This window comes from Thunnus thynnus, chromosome 23 (assembly GCF_963924715.1).
Source record: "Thunnus thynnus chromosome 23, fThuThy2.1, whole genome shotgun sequence".
NCBI lineage: Eukaryota > Metazoa > Chordata > Actinopteri > Scombriformes > Scombridae > Thunnus > Thunnus thynnus.
In genome coordinates, this window is record NC_089539.1 from 14599231 (window position 1) to 14622606 (window position 23376).

Consider the following 23376-nt stretch of genomic DNA (forward strand, 5'->3'; position numbering starts at 1 on the left):
CTAACAATAGGTACTAAACTAGTTCAGAGCTCCATTGAGGAGAAGGCACCAGGCTGGTTATATATTTGAAAGGCTATAGCCTCGGGAGAGACCGGAGGGCCCAGAGTGCTTTTAACTAAGTAGCATAGCAGCAGGTGGCACGTGTCGAGGTGAGGGAACATGCAGCGTGTTCATAACAGAAGCTCTAATGTTCAGAGAGACCATACTGATCTCTACAACACTGAATTCATCCATCACCAAACATGTCAAAGTACATTGACCTCATACACTGTTCACCTATTGTAGTTTACTTTGATGAATAACACTGGCTACAAGCAGGCTTATGATATAAAACAGGCAGGGTTTTTTTTTGTTTTGCTTTGTTTTGTTTTTTTTTGTTTCAACAATATTTCACATCTTTGATTACTACAGATTTTATTTATTCATTTATATTAAACCTAATGCAAAAATCCCTTTGTAAATTTGCTGTGGGAATTGGGTTGGCCTTCAAAAAGATACCATAATGCTAATGTCATTGTAAAACCGACCATTAGCCACTTTTTTCTAGTTTTTATGTTTTCACTCAGGACTTGGAATGATGAATGGCTTAATGACTGCTGCCCCCTTAAGCTTGGGATGACCGACTGCATGCTGAGAGAGACTTTGCTTGCTTGGTTTTCTTTGCTTTACTATTTAGATAGTGTAGCATTTATGCTCATCTTTATTCAAAGACATATAACTGGTACTTAAGCTACATGTTCAGTACAGTTTGTCTTTTTTTAATGGTAGATTTCTGCATTTCTCATTAGCAAATCTGCATGAAACACTATTAAAAATCTCAGAAGGAAGGCAGGATGGCCAATGTCAGGGTGGAACATTGTGCATGGAGCTTATAAAGTAGAGCACAATTGCAGTACAAGTTTATGTAGTTCACTTTTGGGTGTTAAATTCATCTCCAGAGGGTCAGAGAGAGTTAGTTTAATTTAGTTTAGATTTAGTTTTAGTTCAGTTTTTAAAATGCCCTCTCATCCTAAATGCTGAACATGTTCCTCTGTTTCATGCTAGCACTCATTTTGCAAGGGTAGCGGGGGGGATTTTTTCTGTTTTTTAACAGTGGATATCTTATTTTAAGACGAGAGACATTGAGATTCATGTGCGGTATCTGACTCTGATACCCAGAGGGTGTTACAATAAGTGTTTGAGGTGACAGTGTGGGGAGTGCAGCTCATTCCCGCAGGCAGGCAAAGACTGACAGAAGCAATAAAAAGCAATGTATCACTTCATATCAGTCTCTCAACCAGCCATCCCCACACTGATCCCTCTCTCTCTCTGTCCCTCCTTCCATCCATACCTCCCTCGATCCTTCCATCACTTTCTCCTCCATTGCCACTTCATAATTTTTTTCAGTCTATTCGCCATATTTTTCCTCTTTAACACTTTTACATCCTCAACTGCCAATTCCTATTACTCTTGTCCTTTCTCCACAGCAGTCTCTGCCCCCATCTTCACTTTATTTATTCATCCATCCATCTCTACAGATTATTACTCCCATCTTTAAATAAGGACAAAGTGGCTTTGCAAACAAGTAGGATCGGACTAGCACCTATACTTCTTCTAATTCTCAAATGTTTGTATTGACATAAATCCTGCCAAAGCTTTCACAGCTTAATTAAATGTTAGAAGACTGAATAAAAAGCAAGGTTTTTTTCAAAACCCTGGCTGCAGTTATGCTCTAGTATCCCCTGCAACGTTTGCAGCAGGAAGACCAAAATCTACATCAGGTTTTTTTCTTTCACTCTTTTTGTGAGCTATAAAATCACCAAAGGGTTTTGTTAAGATTTAATTCACCCTTAGTCGAGCAATCCCTCAGCTTAGAAGTTGAAATCCATCCTAATAGCTGTTGTACAGGTTGCTACACAGAATCCCTAACCAGTAAATATTGCTAGTATGGCAACTCGGTGAGTAATTAGTTCAGGGAACCAGTACAAAGTTTGGGACTTAGGGCTTTATTGACTCAAGTGTGTCTTAATTAGAGCGGTACGACAATGCTGACTTGTGAATCTCTACTCATCAACAGCATCTTTTAATTAGTCTGTATACTGGGGCAAGATCCCTTCATAGGCCATTTTAACACCAACAGGAAGGAGTTTTGTGGATTTTAGCGTGGTTCGACCCAGTGTCTGGTGGAGCTGCTCAGCACTCGCCAATAGAAGACTGAGTGTAGCAGTGCAGTTGTAAAATGTGTTGACTTTTTGTAGTCAAACCCAAGGTGTGTGGAGTAAGCAATAAAGTAGTAAAAGCCAGCATGAGAAGCAAGGATATAAGCAAGGATGTACAACCTATTTGTCTGTCCTATTAATTTATCTTTCTCTTTTTTTTTTTTCCTTTTTGTCTTTCTTCCCACCTCTGTCATCTCTTTTTCTCTGCCTCTGCTCCTTTCCGTCTCTCAGTGAGCATGCCAGCCAGTGAGAATGAATCAGTCAACACAGACAACGCCCCCGGGGGAGATGTAGAGGGGGAGACCTGCTGTACCCGGCTAGCGTAAGTACCTCACCCTCTCTCGAACCTATTTCCTCTTTTTTTCTTAAATCTCTCATTCGCCCTTTGTCAAGTTTTATCCTGCATCTTTCCTGTTTTAGTATTTCAGTATTAGCCAAGTGACTTATCCTGCCGCTATCCTGCACCGATCTCACAAAGTCAGACCTTTGTCTCATCAAGCTCATGAAGGTCTGGAGGAATTCATGCAGCAACAATAGTTATGTAAGAGTAATAGTGGGTAGTTATCATACTCCAACTCATAAAATGTTGATAGACAGGGTCCAGAAATCTGTAAGCTCGATCTGGTCTGGCTAAAGGGAGTGAATCCTACACTAAAACTTAATTTTTGTCATCTGCCTCAGTTCTGCAGAAGCCAACATGTCCCTCATTCTTAATGCATACATAGCCTACACAGATATATCATCGCTGTCAGGTGAAAATATTTGTATTTCCAAAAAGTGTTTTTTTCAGTTCAAGAATTACTTTATAATTATATAAGTATATATATAAAGTATAATTGCATCCAGTGGAGTTATGAAAAGATTTTATGCTGTAAATCCCAAAGTCACCGAACCTTAAAATATGAAAATGATTAGACTTGGAAATACAGTGTTTTCACAGAATAACAAGAATATCTGGTGTCATTTCAGTTTTACTTGTTCTAGAACTGGTTCGTCACAATGTCGCTCACAGAAAACATTGCATAAGCTCATTAAATGAATAAATAATAGTTAGAAGCTTGTCACGTGAGGCCAAAGTGCCTCTTGAACTAATCCTCATGTTGGGCTTCCCAAACAGTAGAAAAGCGGGGACATCAGTCATGGTTACATCTCATCTAATAGTAAAGGAGCTTTTTTTTTTTCTCTCTCGCTTTTTCTTTCTACTCACCGCTCTCCTTCTCTCTCTCTTCGCGTGAATGCTGGTAAAGTGCTTTCCTCCTCCCCTGTGGGAGCTCACGAACAGCTGACTCACTCGCTCTCCCCACTCCTTTCATTTTTTACATTGTTCAAACAAGTGCGTTGCTTTCTTTCTTAGACACGAGGCCACGCAGGAGCCGTGACCCCAGCGGGGCCCGCTTCAACACACCCAATCAAACACAACTACATACAAAACTGGGAAAAAATCCAGAATAAAATGGGCAACTTCAAATCAAAGTGAATCAAAAACACACTGACCAGAGGGATGGTAAAAGCCATAGGCACACGTTGATGGCACACTGTTGTATATTTGTACTCTTGCTTTCCATCTGTTACTTTGTCTTTGTTTTGCTGTTTGTGTTTATTTGTCCCCAGTCAGCCCAAAACAACTTAAAACAAAGGATATGTCATATCGTAACCATCAGGAAGTGCCAGAAATTCAACACGTTATGCCAGATTTTCTTGAAAATGTTTATAGAAACAGACTTTAGTGAAGCAGTTCTTTTGTATGGTGTGATTAGCCATTTTTATTAGTCCATTTAATGCATATGTTATGCTAAAAATGCAAATTCTAAATGCTGTCAGATACAGTATATACAGTATTGTCTTCTTGTGTACCAGTAAATATCTTGTAACTTCTAAAACAGTGGTAGAATAAACCTCATTTGTCTTTAAAAGTCACTTAAAAATGTGTAAGTCTACAGCATCAATCTCCCTTTTTATTATTGGAATTCACTCCTGTAGTTTTGAGTCTTATTTATACAGGTGAGTTTCACAGTAATCTGACTGTCCAGAAAGTAAATGAATAGTAAACCTTGCCAGGACTGGAAATACAAGCCCTCATCTTTCCTCTATGAGACCGCAACAAGTTTGGCCAGGGGCGCTTGCTCACACCATTATGGAGATAAGACTTGAGACTTTCAGTGTTTGTCAGTTCCTCTTCACATCGCTATGGAGACAGACCTCGGGGTAGAAACTACTTCGGCGCCAAGAGACGTGTGTACTGTCAGCCTCCATATCCAGCCAGTCAGTCATTTTATTCTTTCGTTCAGTCAGTCAGTGAGTCATTTCATTGCTTCAGTCAGTCGGTCAGTCAACCGGTCAGTCAGTTCAACCGCTTTTACAAACAAACTCAGTACACAGTCGCTCACAAGTCCCTGAAAGCTGGAGGGATTTATTGATACTACAGCATTATATTTTGATTTATTTAATTATTCAAAATGTGTATAAAAGCATATTGATGTGATCTACCGTTAAAAAACAAAGTAAAATCGTCAACTGCAATGAAAGCAGACGAAACACCAACCATTGCATTATTTAATGTGCTCAGTGTATTTACCATTAACCAAATAGTTGTACTTTTATGTGCATCAGGTTTGGTTATCAAACATCAATCAACCCGAGTGTGGTTGGTGTATGACTTTAAATCACACATTCAAATTACAGGTACAACCCGAGGTCAAATGATTTAATCTGAACACAACAGATTAAAATAATTTGATATGCTGTGGATTCAAATTTCCACCTTCTCTTCTCTTCTCTTCTCTTCTCTTCTCTTCTCTTCTCTTCTCTTCTCCATTCTTTCCAAAGAAAAAAATGTCTTCCATAATGTCCTCAGTTCGTTATGTATGTACTGTACCTTTTGCTGTTACAGTGGTGAACAATCAACAGACATTTTTTCTACTAATAAATTGTGTTTTTTCACACCAGGGTTGATTGGAGGAAATCCAAACTCACAGCATTATTTCTTTTGACTGGATGCCACTGTATAAATGTTTGCTGGGGGTGATTTGTTCAAAAGAACAGTGGGTGATAATAATGATATTCATTTTACTGTATTGTACCCACAATCTATTACCAGTGGGTGCACGCAAATGGATGAACTGATTTCGTTTTAGCAAGTTCCTTGATCATCTTACAGTTGTGCAGAGAGAAGAATGACAAGCTTTTGCACTTAAACTAGCAAATGTTTACTTCTTGGTACAAGCTAATTACATCTCAAAAGTACAAGAAATACTGGACACACACAACTAAGTTGATCAAGGAGCTTATTTGCTAAAATGTTTTTGGTAATGAGGGAAGCCATTTATCCCTCTCAAATCACCCCTTTCATGTTGTGTACCTGTCTATATGTGTGTTATGTGTGTGTGTATAATCCATTCTGTTTTTTTGTGTTCCAGAAATAGGATCTCCAAATCCAAGTTCAGGTTAGTACATGTTGTTTACCATAGTCTTTTACCTCACCTGCTCTAACATCTCTACTGCTGTGGTATTTGTAGGTCGCTGGATGTGTTTGTATGTGTGCGAGAGAGAGAGTCTTTTTGCTCTTTGAAAAGAAATGGTCGTTCAAAAAAAAAAAAAAAAAGTTGAAGAAGTAATACAAGTTGTTTTTAAGGTCACACAAGATGAATTCCCAAATTACAATCACGGAAATGTTAAAATAGGCCCATCTTCAACTTAAGAGTGCATGTCCGCTTGTGTCGTGTTGTGAGTTGTGTCTCATGTAACATTCAGTGTGCCATAACTGACTTTAAACAGCTCAAACACAAACAGAAGACTGGAATATGAATTTTGTAAAGGCGCAGACAGAGAGAGAACACTTCCTGGTGAGCTGTGCTGACCTGTTTGAAAAGAGGCCTTGACAAATCTCCTCCCAACCATGTCTGGCGGTAAAGAAAAGGGGTCAAGTGCAAATAATGGATAGACAACCAAAATAGAAAAAAAAAACAGATACTTTTTAAGTGCAGCTATGTTCTGGGTTTTATTTCGTTGTTATGAATAAAACCTTTGGGTCTAAAATATGTATGTTTCCGTCTTTTTGTTACTGTGAAACAGTGTGGTACGTTTAATTTAGCAGGATCTGAATCAGTTTTTTTTATCCTTAAAGCAGCCTATAATTAACAAATTATTGTTGCCTCATTAACATTTAAGGTAATTTGCAGCAAATTCTTGTAATCACATGTTGTCATTGTGCTAATCCTGCACTAGTAGCTGGGATGTGTTACATATATCTACATTTATATATGTATATATGAAAAGAATTTAACAAGGATATTGACCTATTGGATTCCTCCCTCAAAGTGTCCGGGGTGATGCATATAAAACATAAACATAAAACTCTAAAGTGAGATTCATGCTTCCCTGCTTTTCTGTGGTTAGAACAATAAAAACACTGGTTACTGTCTGCAAATGTTTTGATTTTGCTTACTGAGAAACGATTATGTAATTGCAGCTGTAAAATCATTGCTACATGGGCGTAGATAAAAAATGATATCACACTTTGAGTGGACTGGTTCACATAGATGTGACTGTGAGGTGTGAAGTTGGCAATTACCAAAAACAATAACTTTTATTTTCAACAGTAGAGGGCAAGAAAATTACAAAAGAGTCTTCACATAGCCTAACACCTAACATGTGGAAATGTGTAAAAAACATTTTGGTTTTTTTTTACACTAAAATGTACCACTTCTTTTGATGCATGAATTTCCTTTGAAGTGTGAATCACACTATAACACATTTCACTTTAAATTTGTGCCTTCAATCATTTCGTAAGAATAAGTGTTTCTCTTTTTTTTTTCTTAAATGGTACATATCTCATTCTGCAATAAAGCTCTTCATGTTGGCTTTTCCTTGGTGTGAAACGTCTTTGAGGATGACTAACTCTGTTCCACAGCTCTGCTCTCAAACAACAGACAGCCAAGGGCCGAGGGGTGATGTCATCACTACTCTGTAGACGGACTAATTGACTCTTTCTTTTTCTTCTCCCTCCTCCACTGTTTGTTTTCCACTCTCTTCTTCATTTATTTCTTTTGATTATACTTTGTTTTTTCTCATTTCTTGTCTCTTGAGCCTTCACTCTTCCTCTTTCTTTTCTCCCTTCTCTGCCTTTCTGTACCCCACCCTTTGCTCTTTCTGTCTTTCTCTTTCCATCTCTCCCTCCCTCCCCCCCTCCTTCTCTTGCCTCTGACCCTCCTGTGTCTCTTTCTCTCTTTTCCCACCTCTCCTCATTCCCATCTTTCCTCACCTCTCTATTTCTTTTTCTCTCTACCTTACCCTCTCTCCTCTCAGCCGGTACTCTAGGAGATGGAACAGGCTGTGTCGAAGGAAGTGTCGTGCGGCGGTCAAATCACAGGTTTTCTATTGGCTGGTCATTTTCCTGGTTTTCCTCAATACTCTGACCATCGCCTCTGAACATCACCAGCAGCCTCAGTGGTTAACCGATGTACAAGGTATCTAAGCACACCCACCAGCACATGTACAACAAACACTGACGTAACAAAATTGTTCACCTTTTTGCATTGTCTTCCACTTTGCTTCCTTTTTAACCTCTTTCACTTTCCTCATTTTTTATCTCCTTTCTTCCCATCTTCTCAGACATAGCTAATAAAGTGTTGCTAGCGCTCTTTACCGGTGAGATGCTGCTGAAGATGTACAGTCTGGGCCTACAGGTAGGAGGCTAAGAGCACAAGTTTAGTTGAAAGTAGCTAGGAACTTTAGCTAAATTTGTTTGCTTGGTTGTTTGGTTGCATTGTGTGAATTCTTTGATTCAACTCTCTCTCCACAGGCATACTTTGTTTCGCTCTTCAATCGATTCGACAGCTTCGTTGTATGTGGAGGAATTCTTGAGACCATTCTGGTGGAAACTAAGATCATGTCTCCTCTCGGCATCTCTGTGTTGCGTTGCGTACGCTTGCTGCGAATCTTCAAAATAACCAGGTTAATAAAGACACTTATAATTTTGACTTTGAGCAGAGTTTTGCTGACAAGGAGTGTGTATCCATTTGTCCTTCTGTGCACACACACACACATACAAACCCATCTGTAAGTCACCTACTGCAGTACTGGACAATGAAAGGCAATAGGAACTATTGTATTACCAAATGTCTTCAGGATGCACGATCTTGCACTCACTGTAGAGGAAACAGAGAGCGATGTGTTGACTTACAACACGTTATAAAAAGCCAATGACACATTTAACTGGAAAACAAAGTCAAATTGAGTGCGTATTGTGAGAGTTGAAAGTTTATTTATGTGCTCTCACAGCTATATCTACTTTTGTTTTTGCACATGCATACATATTGGCCTTGATAGAGTTTAACTGAACATCTCTTCCCCTAGATACTGGAACTCCCTGTCCAACCTGGTGGCCTCCCTGCTAAACTCTGTTCGCTCCATCGCTTCCCTGTTGCTCCTGCTGTTCCTCTTCATCATCATCTTCTCCCTGCTCGGCATGCAGCTCTTTGGGGGAAAGTTCAACTTCGACGAGACCCGACGCAGCACCTTTGACAACTTCCCCCAGTCTCTGCTCACTGTGTTTCAGGTAATGATACTGCGAATTGTCTTCTCTATGCACTCACATTTTCTGCTTGTGTCCTTGAGATTATAATCTTCATAAGTAATTTAATCTAGTACTATATGAGTTTTATAGTGAAATGAAGTATAATCTGTCACTGTAGTAAGGGTGAAATAACTTCTTTCCAATTTTTAAAATTTTTTGCCGATTAGATTTTTATTCCATTTATTTCTGTCTCTACAGATCTTAACTGGAGAAGACTGGAACTCTGTGATGTACGATGGCATCATGGCGTATGGTGGGCCGTCCTTCCCCGGCATGCTGGTCTGCATCTACTTCATCATCCTCTTCATCTGCGGAAACTGTATCCTGTCACAAAATAGGTCTACATGAGACAGCTGCACATAGGCCTAGATTATGTGGATATGGAAGATTGACAGCCAAATTTGTTTTGGGATACTGATCAATTCTATCCTGTCAAATGGGTCACAATATGACTGAAAGTGATTTGAATTAAATCAGATCTGATTTTTAACCTCTTTTTTAAAAGTTGCAAAATGGGAGGATGTGTTTTGCATGGGCTATACATCCATGAAGCCAAAAACAGTTTACTGTGGGTCTTTGAGCATCTCTATTTGAGAAATTACTTTTCTTTCAGATGAAGAAAGGTTAGAGTAAAGGTTACAAATTATTCATTTAGCCTACTTGGATTGTTTTCAAGAAGCTATACTGATGATCCGATGGGTCTACAAAATCCTTAATATCACCCCCTGACCAGATATCCTACTGAATGTCTTCTTGGCCATCGCTGTGGACAATCTGGCAGACGCAGAGAGTCTAACATCCGCCCAGAAAGAGGAAGAGGAGGAGAAGGAGAGGAAAAAACTGGCCAGGTAAAGTGGAACATTGAAAGAAAGGCATGTAGTCAGAGAGCTGAGGAAAAGAAAGCGAGGAAGAGACTAACACCAAAAAAATGGTATGGGAGAGAAGTTGTGGTAGCTTGGCCCTACAGAAAGAGCTTTAATTTACAGCATCCATGACAGTCAGTGATGCACAGAGGCAGTGAAGGATGCTGATATTGTGTGAAATCAAAGAACTGAAAATGCTTAACAATTACAACATGTATATATTATCAGGTTTTAAGACAAGCTGACATTTGCCTGCTTTACTTTTCTGTCCAAACAGATTTTTATTGGGTAATTTTAGCTTCTCATTGCCTACAAAGGCAATTTGTCAGCAATCATAATTTGAGATTTTAGTACAGCTGAGGAAGATAATGCTCCCCTCACTGGCACAAATCATTAAATATCTCCTTCTTGGTAGCAACCAGTATTGATTTGAGGAAAAAGTGTAATGGAAAACAATCATTTTCCTGCCTAGTATCTTATTGATTGATTCGAATGATACAGCCACCCTCTGCGACTGAAATACACCCCATCATTGAAAATCTCATTGTTTATTTTTTTCTTCTGGTGTTAACGTATATGTTATTCAATACAAATCTATGGATAAGCAGAGGGGCTAACACGGCTAGGTTTAGGAGAATGAGAAAAATGCCGATCCCCTTTCTCCCTTTTTCTCCAGGCTCGCCAGTCCAGAGAAGCGTCATGACAACGAGAAGCCTCCTCTCGAGGAGGAGAAGAAGGAGAAGATAGAGCTGAAGTCAATCACATCTGACGGAGAGATCAACACTGCCACTAAGGTACACAGCAAGCAGTTGAGTAATGCGGCGTGCAAATCACCTCCAGCGAAGACGCATCTGGGACCGCTAAACGCTCCAGTTGGTGGGCGGTTCTCTTTCCTCCACGATCATGATGGATCACTTTTTTCTCTACAAAAAATGACGTAGTGGATTGGATAGATGTACTGTGAATTTGGCGGCTCTTGGTTTTGGCTCGTCTGTTTTCAAGCAGGAAAAAAATGGCGGCCTGGTCAAAAGTTTTCTCATATTACAGCTAAACAGTACACTAAAATATGTTTCTGAAAACATTTGAGGCGAGAAATAGGCAATTCAGTAACATAATCTGGATTCACGTTTGATCAGCACTGCTTAGTTTGACAGTTTGATCTGAGTTTCATGAGCCAGGTGTGTTGCACTGGACAGACTCATTTGCATGAAGTTGAGGCCGCACCGAATCTATCATGCACCGTGTGGCCGCATCTCCTGTTCTCCGTAGAAAATGAATAAAATCCATGGACTTGACATATGTCATCACATCCAGTCTTTGTGTAGCATTAGTGAGTATGTTGTCAGAGGAATTAATGAAATGGTGCATAAATGCAATGCTCTTCTTCTGCAGATCAACATGGATGACTACTGTGGAGATGAGAGTGAAGAGAAGAATCCATATCCTGCTAATGATTACATAGGTAATACACACAAACAAGATGTGTGTATGGAGGAATGAGTGAATGAGTAGAGAAGATGAAGGAATGGATGAAAATGACATTGTGCCTTGCTAGCAACCATACAAGTCCATGTGAGTTCCCTGGTGGTTCACTTTCCTTCCTCTCCTCTTCTTTGTTCTCTTCTCCTCGTGTCTCCTCTCTCCCCTTTCTTCTTGTCCTCCCTCTCATTAGGAGATGAGGACGATGATGAGCCAGAAATGCCAGTGGGTCCGAGGCCGCGGCCGTTGTCCGACATTCAGCTGAAGGAGAAGGCTGTTCCCATGCCGGAGGCCCGTGCTTTCTTCGTCTTCAGCCACACCAACAAGTAAGAAGAGACTGCAGTTCTCTCTCTCTATACTTTCATCTGGTTTTATTGTTATTTTTAGCCTAATTGAAACTACAAAATGATTCACTCAATTTGTCTCTCAACCCCTCCGTTTCTCTGTTTCTGTCACTCTGTTTTGTAGATTCAGGGTTCTGTGCCATAAGATCGTCAACCACAACATCTTCACCAACCTCATCCTCTTCTTCATCCTGCTCAGCAGCATCAGTCTGGCAGCAGAGGATCCAGTCAAGAATGACTCCTTCAGAAACCAGGTAACACACACCAACAAAAAAAACAAAAAAAAAAATTTGGGAAAGTGCACGTACAGTATATACACACATGAGGCTAAATGTACATTAACACGCAGAAAGAAGCACACGTTGTAGCTGTCATTAGCTGCTCACACACACTCATTCTGTACTAAATGGATTATAGCCGACAGCAACATATAGAGGAGCAGAAGCTTATTGTGACTGGCCTTTTATACTTAATGAGATTTCTTCCAGAGTACTGTAACTGTGATTAACTTCATGTTAAGAAGATGTGACACGCCCGTTATGCTTTGTTGCGTCTGTTTCACTCTTTTTAAAGCCATGCTGGTAAATTAAGACTATAATACTGTAATATACACATACAGCAAATATGATATAGTCAAAGAATTAATTCATTATACCCCTCAGGTGTTAACCCACATACGAGGCAAATTGCAGACAACAGTAGAGTCTGTATTTTCAGTCTTAAGCCCAACTCTAAAAAACCAAAACATGGACTGTTTGTACAGTAGATATATCTGCATTGAGGTTGTACACATTAATAGAGCATCACCTTATTGTTTATATGTTAATTGTTTTGTGTTTATGGCTGTAATGTATGAGGTGTAGTCTAATGTAAAGAAATAATACTGTGTGTGCTGTACATTGTTTCCTCTCTCAGTGAGCAAGACAAATCCCTCTGGGGGGCTATTAAAGATTTGTTTTATTGTATTTTCCTTGGCTATGGTATAGGCCGCTATGTATTAGTCTACCTCAGTTAACCTCAGTCTGAAACCTTAATGAAATAATACATCCTGTCTTTCAGATGCTGCTCTGCTCTAAGTCTATTATAGTCAATTCAGAATTAATTATCCTTAGCCCTGAACCTCAGTATTATGTTGAGATGTTATATCCAAGACCATGCCAGAGTTGACTATAAGTCCAGTTCTAAAGAGTGACTTTGAGCCAAATTTGAAAACCATTGTTTCTCTGGCCTCCTCTGAGAATATTAACTTATTATGGTAGCACTAATGACTTAATTTGCTGTCTAAAGCTATGCTATGACATCTTCGCTACACTAGGTTTATTTTTTTTTGTTTTTGTTTGTTTGCTAATATATATTTATGGTGTTCTCCATAATATTCTAGTCCATATTAGTCCAGTATTGTTGAAATGATAAACTGAAAACAATCATGCTCTTCATGTTGTTTCAGATCCTGGGCTATGCAGACCATGTCTTCACTGGACTCTTCACCATAGAGATTATTCTTAAGGTAGTTTTCAATATTATTCTGTATTTATGTAGGATTGCAGGATTAGTAATTAATTTGTGCTGTCTTTATTTTTAAGTGGTCCCGATCCTGGTACTGCCGACAGACCAGCAAACTATGTTTGATGTTTGATATAACATGATTGATATGCCTTGTATGAAGGTTTTAAATCACCAGTGACAAAAGTATGTAGAGATCAGCTTTCAAATTGCTTTAAGTATGTGTCCTCAGTAGGAAGTGCTTCTCATGTTCAGTATAAGTTAAAACAAAGACAGAACTATTATTTAATATTTAACCTTGCCTGCTCAGGGTTAGAGGTAAAGTGTTCAGTATCACCACCCTCTGCATGTCTAGTGGAATTATTTTAAGTGCCCCCCATGTACACTACTAAACTGTGATTTGATACTTCTTTAAATGACCCTAAAATGTGAACCTTGACCATTGCAGATGACAGCCTACGGAGCCTTCCTCCATAAAGGTTCATTCTGTAGGAACTATTTTAACATTCTGGACCTGGTGGTGGTCAGTGTGTCCCTCATCTCCTCTGGAATACAGTGAGTGCAACAAAATGTTTTATGTTGCATGTTTTTTTTTTTTTTTACTCTCGTGTCATTTAAAATACATGTCTATTGAAGCTTTAACGATTCACATCCTTGGCATTTTAATCAAAAATTTCTGCACTTATTATATTAACATTATTTTGCAAGTAACATCAGTGAAGCTCACAGTATAATCAGACATACAGTACATGTGTGTTGTTACATGCTAGAATCAGTTATCCAGATAGCAAGTAGTTTGTGAGACACTGCAGTCCAAAAAACACACAAATCAAGTTGTCAAGTGGCTAAGTGGAGAAATGTTTTAGTTTGTAAATTACCCCATGCTTCACACTTCTCTCTACTCTTTAACAACTTTACACTCCATTACTCCCCAATCCTTTCTCTTTTTGGTGATGTTTATTAAAGATGTTCTCTGCTTCCTGTAGCTAATAACTCCTTGGAATGCTGTGATATTTCTGATGTTTAATATGCTATACTACACTCTCTGTCTCTAATGCTTAATAGACTAGACTTCTCGACGTAAGTCCATATTAGTCCGTATTAATAACCCCCTTAACAGACCTTTACCTTAATTGTGTAAAACTGTCACTCTTTTGATTTGGTATTTCTCTGGTCCTGGAGAGTTTAGTTGAAACCTCCCCTAAAGCAATAAAAAAAATTAGTAACATATTCTAATCTGTAAACTCTTTAAAGACAACAATAATAGGTTTTGAACCAGAAAATGTGTTTTCTTTGGGTAAAGTATCCTGGGTCCTCTGATACTGTTTTCACCCTCCATATCTAATTAATGTTAATGGGTTTGTTCATCTGTCCTTTGTCGTAGATTTGGGAGCAGGTCAGATTCAGTTCTTATTTCTGGATAAACTGAACTCTCCTGGGCAATAGAAATGACACCTGAATGCTAAAACTCAGTGTTTTTTGCTTGTTAAAGGTAGTGAGTGTGTGGGATATTTCTTGAATATCACAGTCAAATTAATTGTGTTTGTATGACATTCAGTAGAGTCTATGGACTGCTTGTTACTGTTTTATTATTTATTGTTCTATTGTTATTACTATAGTATTTCTTTGCAGTATATAGTGGATCTACACATCACTCATGCCTCGTTCCCATCTAAGTGCTTGAAGTAACACTGCAAAAAGGCAGAGAGCAGGAAAGGCTTTAGTCTTTAAATGTGCAAATTAAATGCATTTGTCAAATAAACGACTAAATATAGAAAACATCTACCTAGATGAGGGATCAGTTACTACTGCTGTCATCCTGAATAGTCTCATAATGTGTCTGGACAGCAGGAAATATGGCTGACATCAGTAAACATTAAAGAACTTCGCCAACATGAGACAGTATCTGAAGAACTCATATCTATTTTTGCTTTCTGATGGGAGTATTTCTTGTGATCAAGTGGTTGGTGAATAATGTAAACACATTCCTCATCCCCTTAAGCCCAGTCAATCAAAGCACACAGCAGACATTTTAATCTTTTGTAACATTCAAAAGGTCTGTTTAAATTTCCTTTGACATTTGGAAAAAGTGTATCACTGCATCAGTACAAGATATCCTCACAGCTGGTTTGACTGTGATATGTAACTGATAACATCCTACTCCACGTGAACTACCTTTAACTGCCTTTAAACTTTACCTTCCTGTGTCAAAAGTTGCACAATGGGCCTTTTCCTTACTTACTTCCTTGCTTACTTTTTCCTTACCTTAAGTAGCACAGAATAGTGTCACTCCCTTTAACCTTGTAAAAAGTCCCTCCCCTTAAAAAAATACAGTGACATTTTGAAAACACATTTTTCTTCCACTTTTTTCACTGTGGGAAAAGGTTTTTGTATTTGTCCATCAATTAACTGACTTATTAGCTTTCCACACTAAAATTAAAAAGAAAATATCCTGTACAGGCAAGATGTATTTTTAGCATGTTTGATACCTGTTAATGTAATTTAGGAATAACGACACAGGGGAAGCCGAGTTCAGATTATTGAGGCGACAAAGTTCAAACCTTTTCTCACGTATTTATCAAATTCAAAATGTCAAGGTATTCATTTAATTATTTTGGTTACTATGTAAAACTTTTTTTGAACCACTTCCTTTAAAAGGTCACACTGTTTGATCTTTGGCTTGTACTGACACTCTCTTACAGCACAATAACTCTCTGTTTGCCTGTAAATGTCTGTATGAGTCTTTGTGTTTGTATGTCAGTGCTGTACATGTGTGTTTGTCCATGTTTCATATGTATTAGTCTATTTTTGGTGTGCATTTTTATGAATATCTGTGCTGTGTTTGTATGTTTGTCCCTGTGTGATATGTATTAGTCTGCTTTTGGTGTGTATTTTTATGGATTGTGTTGGATATAATAGCAGCTACAGCCTCTTGTAACACTGGGCAACATTTTAGATGTATTATCAATGCTCTTAACATCCTGAGGTGCAACTATCAGTCCAAAAAGTGATTAGTGATTTCTAAAATGTGCCATAACAGACTATAACCCAGTGTTTTTGTCTGCTCACATGATTGTAGCTAAACAAGCATGTGTGTAATTGCTTTGTGAATATGTGCACTTCTTCAGATGATTTTTAAAAATCTGAAAACATTATTTAACACACCCGAGGGTAGATAAAATAAGTTAGAATACTTTTAGCAAACATGATGTTAATCAAAAGTGATGATTAAAGATTTATGTAAACATATATTCTCGTCTTTGTGCAATTTAAGCTTAATTAATCTCTGAGCTTTCAAGGATTATTTTGTATCATTCCTCTCTTTGAGTTTTAGATGTGGTTTTGCTTCAGTTTTCAAGTTTAAAGCTTGTGTGTTGAGTTGTTACAATGATTCTTTGACTCATGCTACACTCTTGTGTTCACAGTCTTATACACAGACACTATTGAAAGTATCATAAGATGTGTGTTGTTCCATACCTGCAAATATGCCTTTTATTAACTATAGAATGCATATTTCATCAGATTGACTAGTCAGTAATTTAATCCACTGTATGTTTCAGGTCCAGTGCAATTAATGTGGTGAAGATCCTGAGAGTTCTGCGAGTGCTCAGACCACTGAGGGCCATCAACAGAGCCAAGGGGCTGAAGGTCAGCACACCCACACCTAAAAAAAAACAAAACACAGTCCTACTCTCTTCTCTTCTTGCAGTGGACTGTGGAAATAAATACAATTGTCTGGAGGGAAAGCTTTGCAATATTAAACTGATTGAAATATTTACTGACTCTTAAAATGCACACATACTCATATACTCACAATCGCTTTTCTTTGTGTTTTCCAGCATGTAGTGCAGTGCGTGTTTGTGGCCATCAGGACCATCGGAAACATCGTCATTGTCACCACGTTGCTCCAGTTCATGTTCGCCTGTATTGGAGTACAACTCTTCAAGGTAAAGAGGAGAGGAGCTGTCTGCAAGCCTCATGAAATGTCATCAGTAGCAATGACATGTTTACAATGAGTAACATCTAAAATTCTAATATCTCTATGTTTGTCCATCAGGGCAAGTTCTTCTTCTGCTCTGACTCCTCTAAACAGACTCAGGCAGACTGCAGGTAAGAGGTCCTTCCTGCACACAGGTTTCTTAATATATCTCTAATAGCATAACTGCTGGATAAACACATTAATATGTGTGTGTTTGTGCATTTACAGAGGTTTCTACATCACGTATAAGAACGGTGATGTGGGGAAGCCTGAAAGAGCCCCGAGAAAGTGGGAGAACAATGACTTTAACTTTGACGATGTCCTGAATGGCATGATGGCCCTGTTTGCTGTGTCTACCTTTGAGGGCTGGCCAGGGTTTGTGTCTCCATACAAACACAATGCACATTTATATTGATATGCATATTGTATGTACACTGTGTTTTTGCTTTTTCAGGAATGTCCTGGTGTCCTATCCTATTCTACTAATAAAAGCCTTTAACTGGAGCAATGAATCTTCCCTCCCTCAGGTTACTGTACCGGGCCATAGACTCTCACACTGAGGATGTCGGGCCCATCTACAACTACCGCGTGGTCATCTCCATCTTCTTTATCATCTACATCATCATCATCGCCTTCTTCATGATGAACATCTTCGTCGGTTTCGTCATCGTCACGTTCCAGGAGCAAGGAGAGCAGGAATATAAGAACTGTGAGCTGGACAAGAACCAGGTAAAGTGTGTTTTATATAAAGTTATTACTGAATGTTGACAGTTTTCAGGTTACATTAGAAAACAGGGAGCGACTTCGCTGTTCTGACTGAAGTGGGAAAGTCATTTTGTCATTCAGGAGACACAAGGGAGAGGGAATAGAGGCCAGGCAGTGGGGAAAGAATCTGGAGAGGGTACATGAGTTTTAGAGGCTGAACTACTTCAGGAGTCAAGCCAGGAAGGAGCTGCAGTAGCTCTGACAGAAGATAAGTAAAGCTTAAAAAAGGGGCTTGGCCAAGTCCTTGCAGCTGGGTTCTCTGCTGGTGCAGGTCTTAGCAAGAGCCCGGAAATGCAGGGAGGAGATGGAGGAATAGTTCGGGATAGAGAAGGCTTTTTTTTTTGACTGCCACAAGTCAATTCTACAGCTTTTCTCCCATGATGGTCTGAGTACAAAGAAACTGAGTGACAAAAAGTTGGGGAACTACATCAGCAGGCACGTGTTAAAGGCAAAAGTCAACGTTTGTGTGTATGTGTGTGTGTGCGTGTTTTTCACAGCGTCAGTGTGTGGAGTATGCCTTGAAGGCCCGTCCATTGCGTCGCTACATCCCTAAGAACCCCTACCAGTACAAGGTGTGGTATGTGGTAAACTCCACCTACTTTGAATACCTGATGTTCACACTCATCCTTCTCAACACCATCTGTCTGGCCATGCAAGTGAGTCTCAGTCACACAAACACATTCAAAGACAAAGACAAATACAAGTACACATAAATTTAAAATAGGGAAATATTACAGTCAATCCTTTTATGAATGACAACTCCCATCAAACTCCCGTTATCCGTGGACATTATTGAATTGTTTGCGTGTGTTTGTTGTGTGTCCTTGCAGCATCATGGACAGACCAAAAATTTCAATGATGCCATGAACATCCTCAACATGCTCTTCACTGGACTCTTCACCGTGGAGATGATCCTTAAACTGATCGCCTTCAAACCCAGGGTAGGTCCACTTCTCTTGCCGCAGAATAGAATAATACAGAGAACAGTACAGTAGAATAAAACAGAGCAGCAAAGAAAACAGTATCTCTCAGTACGTTAGAGTAGAATAAAAAGCATGAATGTACAACTAGTTACTTACAATCATAAATAAATAATAGTGAAATAAATTAGAATAGAATAGACAAATATATTCTAGGCATTGAATCACATTTATTGCATATAACTGCTCACCAACATCGAACTGCCTATCCTTGATACTTATTTAATTTCCTCCAGATGATAATTATGATATTATGGATTTAAAACATGATTGGACATTATCGTAGATTTTAATCTCACTGCTCTATTGTTTCCTTGCTGTTGCTGTGTAGCTGTGTGGGTTTATTGGTCCAATCTGAGAACTTCCTGGTACAACAGCTATTTAAACAGTAACAGATGGGAATGATTCCCTCTGTTACAGCAGGGTTTGTGAAAAAAAAAAAAAAAAAACCTTGAACACAATCAATAGCAAGAGCATAGTTTGTAAATCATAGTATTTTAATCAAGTATAAGAAACAAGAACATCAAGTTTTGATGATGATTTTTTATTGATTCTTTTGAACCAAAAATCAGTGGCAATCAGCCCCTGTTCTTCATCTCACTGATTATATGTTAAAGACATTGGTGGTACTTATAACATTACAGTCATACAGTTTCTTTTTGAATACACTGAAGTGAGCTGGAGAAACATAAAGGTGAAATCAAACCATCTGCTAAGGGTAATCTCTTCTTTTTTTTAGCCTTCCTTCCAGGATACTTAGCAACAGCACCAGTGTCACTTTTACACACTAGGCTCATTTGAACCAGCACGTTATAAGCAGATACTAAATGATCAGTGGGTTTGAATTCAAACAAATTTTACAACTGTGTTTTACTTTTTCTTTATTTTATATGTGAAATGATTTGCTCAGTTGGTGGAATTAATCATCCACAAAACGATCAGTATTTCATAGTCAAAGGTTTTTAACTACTAATTAAAACTTATTTGTTTTGTTTTTCCAATTAGTTCCAAAATCAAAATCATGTTGTTATAATTGTGTCTATTGATTAAGACGGATGTAAGATGGATATCTTGTAATGACTTTTGAAAATAATGAACCATTTGGTCTTAGTGACATAAAGCATGCTTTGCTGTATTTTTAGACACAACTCAACAACCTTTACGGCTTGGAATTGACGCCACGCTGCACCGCATCATGCATGCGTGTTATGCTATGTAGTGTTTACCTGTGGTAAAGCAAATTAAACATTAACAATTAAAGCTTTTTCAATTTTCTCTCTTTTTTGAAAAAAAAGGAGCATATCATGGTTACTCTAGTAGAGTTGTGAATCTCTATGATTAGTAAACATATGTCTAATTCATAAACTAAAGCACAGCGTGATGACACAATCCCAAGCCGTACTGAACAATGCTGAAAAGAAACAGGCAGTGTGTAATGTACTTTGTTTCAGTTTGTTTGACTTTAATAAACTCTTCCTTTAAACAGCCGCTTACAAGGGAGGACAGCCGTCAACACACACCTGGAATCAGCTGCAGTAATATTTGCCTTATGGAGAAGATTTATGCTAATGCCTTTCATTTTTACACAGCCTTCCCCCTTGGAACAGCTACAGTTACACAGATTTCTTACAGTTGTCTTTCTGTTTTTAATGTGTCGTATGGTTCTGAATATCTAAGCACATTTTGGTGCTCAATAGTTCTTGGAAATCCCCAATTTTCCTCCCAACTCACTGTTTTGAAAGTCATGTGTGAACTGATGTTTAATCAATCCATATATCAGCTTTTAAATAATAATGCTGAGCTCTGTTTTACTAATGTTCAATTTCAGTTTTACATTGATATCGTTACACCTGAAAGCAACAAATTAAATACACATCAGAGTCCTGAGACATCTTGTAACATGTGGATGATGGCACAGGGGTAGTTGAGTTATGTCTGTTATAATGACAGTTCAGCTGCTGATGACGGATGAAAGGCTTAAAATGGACCAGTATGATTGATCTTCTCTCAGCATCCCTCTATATCAGTTTAGTGGCATTTCAAGCCTATTTAATCAAACCAATCTGAGTTGGATTTGTTTGTACATATTGTACAACCTCACGTTTTTGTGTAGAAAGTTGAACAATTATTGTATAGGTTAACTACAGAATATAGTGAGTGTAAAATATGACTACCAAAAAATGTACATGTGGAGGCCTCACATCTCATCGCATTCAAGCTGTGATCCTTCTGATTTCCCCCTTCAACTTCCCGTACCATCTTAAGACATACTTATCTGATAGATATACTAACAGATCCCTCGCAATAGTATTGGTGCAAGTATGGAAAAAAAAACAATCAGCCAGAATCTGAATGATATATCATTTAGTTTACAGTATATGGGAAGTTTCCAAAATCCCTTTGTCACATCTTGTCATTGTAGTTTGTTACTCAAGTTTACTCTAGACTGCATTTCTGTTAGTATCTAAACCAGGATATAACATAAACCCAGGTTTATTATAACTATCTGAGACGCAGCTCTTTCTATTTACAGTACCGATCATTTTACCAGCTTGAATAATACTGTTTTGGCCTGAAGCTGTTTAGATGCATTTCATAAATCCTCATTTTGTACCAGTGTTGATGATGAATTGCCCACAATAAGTAAACAAAGTACAATCAGTGCCACAGCCTTGTCGAATGGCCCCAAGATGCAGGCGGAATATTCTAATAACCGCTATCTAACACGCTACCCTTAACAGAGCAGAAAATTCAGCTGCACCTGAGGAACAGATAAAGTGAAGGAAACCTGTTAATTCTATTAAGTGAAATTAGAATTAAGATGTGTCCTGTCATGTGTTGGTTCATCAGTTTCCTCAGTGTACTGTACAAACTCATACCACCATAATAGAGCTGCGTAGTGGCGGCAGATGTTGTTTTCCTTCTAACCTACCTTTCTTACCCTCCTCCATCTCCTCCTCCTCTTGCTCACCTCATCCTGTGTAGGGGTACTTTAGTGATCCCTGGAATGTGTTTGATTTCCTCATCGTAATTGGCAGCATAATAGACGTCATTCTCAGTGAGATCAACGTAAGTACGATGCCCACTCTTACTCTCCATGTCTCCTTCTCTCTCTCTATCTCTGTCTTATGTCCTCTCGCTTCTTCTAAATCTTCCATTTCCCGCCACTCTTCTTTCCTTTGTGGCAATTCTGTGTTGTACCGTCTCTACTTCTTTCTTCTTTTTCTGCTTCCTCTTTCTCTTCTTCTTCCTCCTCCTCCTCCTCCTGCTCTTCTCTCTCCATCCTAAACTCCAAGATGGCCGTTGCCACTCAGGGGACGCCCAGCCACAAGGGTTCCTGAACAAGAACGAGCTTCTTCCTGGGTTTCATTAAAAGTAGAAGAGGCAGGGTTTAGCTTTTAAAGCCAAGATTTTCTATCTTGCGTCCTCAAAAGATACCAGCGTCTTCCTTCCTCAATACAAATGTTGTCGGGTTCTTGATTTTTCTTTTTCTTTTTTTTTTTTTTTGTCAGACTGTGACATGTCCTCAGGTTTACTTCCCTCACTAACTGAACTAACTCACTGACCAATCACAAACAGCTTTATATACCTTTCATTTTTGACTGCAGCAACAGGGGCGTTTTTAGTTGTGATTTTGTTGCAATTTGTTCTTTACTGTTGTTCTTGTTGTTGACATTTTCCTCTCATGGACAAGCATGACCGATCGCCGCTGCTCTTCCTTCTGCTGTCCATCTCTTTCAGACTGCCCCTTCTTTTCTTTTTTTGCCGTTTAATTTTGTTGATTCTTTCCCTCTCTCCTCCTACTAAAAGCTCCAGGGCTCATGTATATAATGTTTTTTATCTTATTTTTCTCCTCTCTCCTTTGATTTCCGTTCTTTCCATTTTTAAATGTCTTATGTTCTGTCCTTTTTTTCTGTTGTTTTTCTGTTCTTTCCACCCCTACGCAGCATTATTTTGTTGATGCATGGAACACATTTGATGCCTTGATAGTTGTGGGTAGCATTGTTGACATAGCGATCACTGAGGTTAACGTAAGTAGTCCAACTCCCTCCCTCCCTTCCTGCCTGCCTGCTCTGCCATTCCCACACACACAAACAGACTGAGTGCCGATACCCATCTCGCATTCTTTCAAATGATTAGGAAACTTCAGCTGCACCACATTTTAACTTAAGAGACGGATGAATAGGTCTGGCAGTGAAAACAACCAGATGTAGGGAAATCAAAACAGTGCACAGTATCCTCTGAAGGGTTTGAGAACTTTGATCCTTGACATCTGAAAAACCTTTTCCTATTTAAAATTAAATTGATGGGGAGGTAATGTTATCATTACTCCATCATATTATTTGCTAGAATGTAATGATTTTAACAATGGAGGCTGCTGAAATGTATTTTCCAACTTGTTCTCCATGTTCTACCCTCCTTCTACCTGCGCCTCCTCACTCTGTTTATCTTCAGCAGTGCAAATTATTTTTTGTAGTTTTGAAGTGTGGGTGCACAGGTTTTCTAATATTTGAAGCTGCTCCAGATAGGTATTCATGCCTCGGTCTGCTGAGCATCAGTAGCATCAGAAACTATTGCATTTGTCAATAGAACCTATTGCATTGTCTCAGCACTTGGTTTGGTTTCACATTGGTTTAATTTGGTCTTTTATCATTACCACAGGGGATAGTGTCCATTCCCCTGGCATGATG

The 23376-nt window shown here is 38.7% G+C and overlaps 1 protein-coding gene across 6 annotated transcripts in view; it reads left to right on the top strand.

Annotated features, from left to right (window-relative positions):
- cacna1c (calcium channel, voltage-dependent, L type, alpha 1C subunit) overlaps positions 1 to 23376 on the top strand; it is a 214674-nt gene that overhangs the window by 158976 nt on the left and 32322 nt on the right. For 4 of the 6 annotated variants that reach the window (XM_067581243.1, XM_067581246.1, XM_067581245.1 and 1 more), the window contains 22 exons: positions 2430 to 2520; positions 5615 to 5641; positions 7503 to 7663; positions 7809 to 7882; positions 7999 to 8150; positions 8553 to 8754; positions 8971 to 9091; positions 9506 to 9620; positions 10312 to 10429; positions 11028 to 11097; positions 11308 to 11440; positions 11583 to 11712; positions 12906 to 12965; positions 13410 to 13516; positions 16522 to 16609; positions 16801 to 16908; positions 17019 to 17071; positions 17169 to 17315; positions 17468 to 17669; positions 18203 to 18361; positions 18536 to 18646; positions 21671 to 21754. In XM_067581243.1, the coding sequence (XP_067437344.1) occupies positions 2430 to 2520; positions 5615 to 5641; positions 7503 to 7663; positions 7809 to 7882; positions 7999 to 8150; positions 8553 to 8754; positions 8971 to 9091; positions 9506 to 9620; positions 10312 to 10429; positions 11028 to 11097; positions 11308 to 11440; positions 11583 to 11712; positions 12906 to 12965; positions 13410 to 13516; positions 16522 to 16609; positions 16801 to 16908; positions 17019 to 17071; positions 17169 to 17315; positions 17468 to 17669; positions 18203 to 18361; positions 18536 to 18646; positions 21671 to 21754 (2513 nt within the window). Of the gene's footprint in view, positions 1 to 2429; positions 2521 to 5614; positions 5642 to 7502; positions 7664 to 7808; positions 7883 to 7998; positions 8151 to 8552; positions 8755 to 8970; positions 9092 to 9505; positions 9621 to 10311; positions 10430 to 11027; positions 11098 to 11307; positions 11441 to 11582; positions 11713 to 12905; positions 12966 to 13409; positions 13517 to 16521; positions 16610 to 16800; positions 16909 to 17018; positions 17072 to 17168; positions 17316 to 17467; positions 17670 to 18202; positions 18362 to 18535; positions 18647 to 21670; positions 21755 to 22632; positions 22717 to 23376 lie in introns of all 6 variants that reach the window. The other 2 variants (XM_067581247.1, XM_067581249.1) reach the window with 1 other exon arrangement.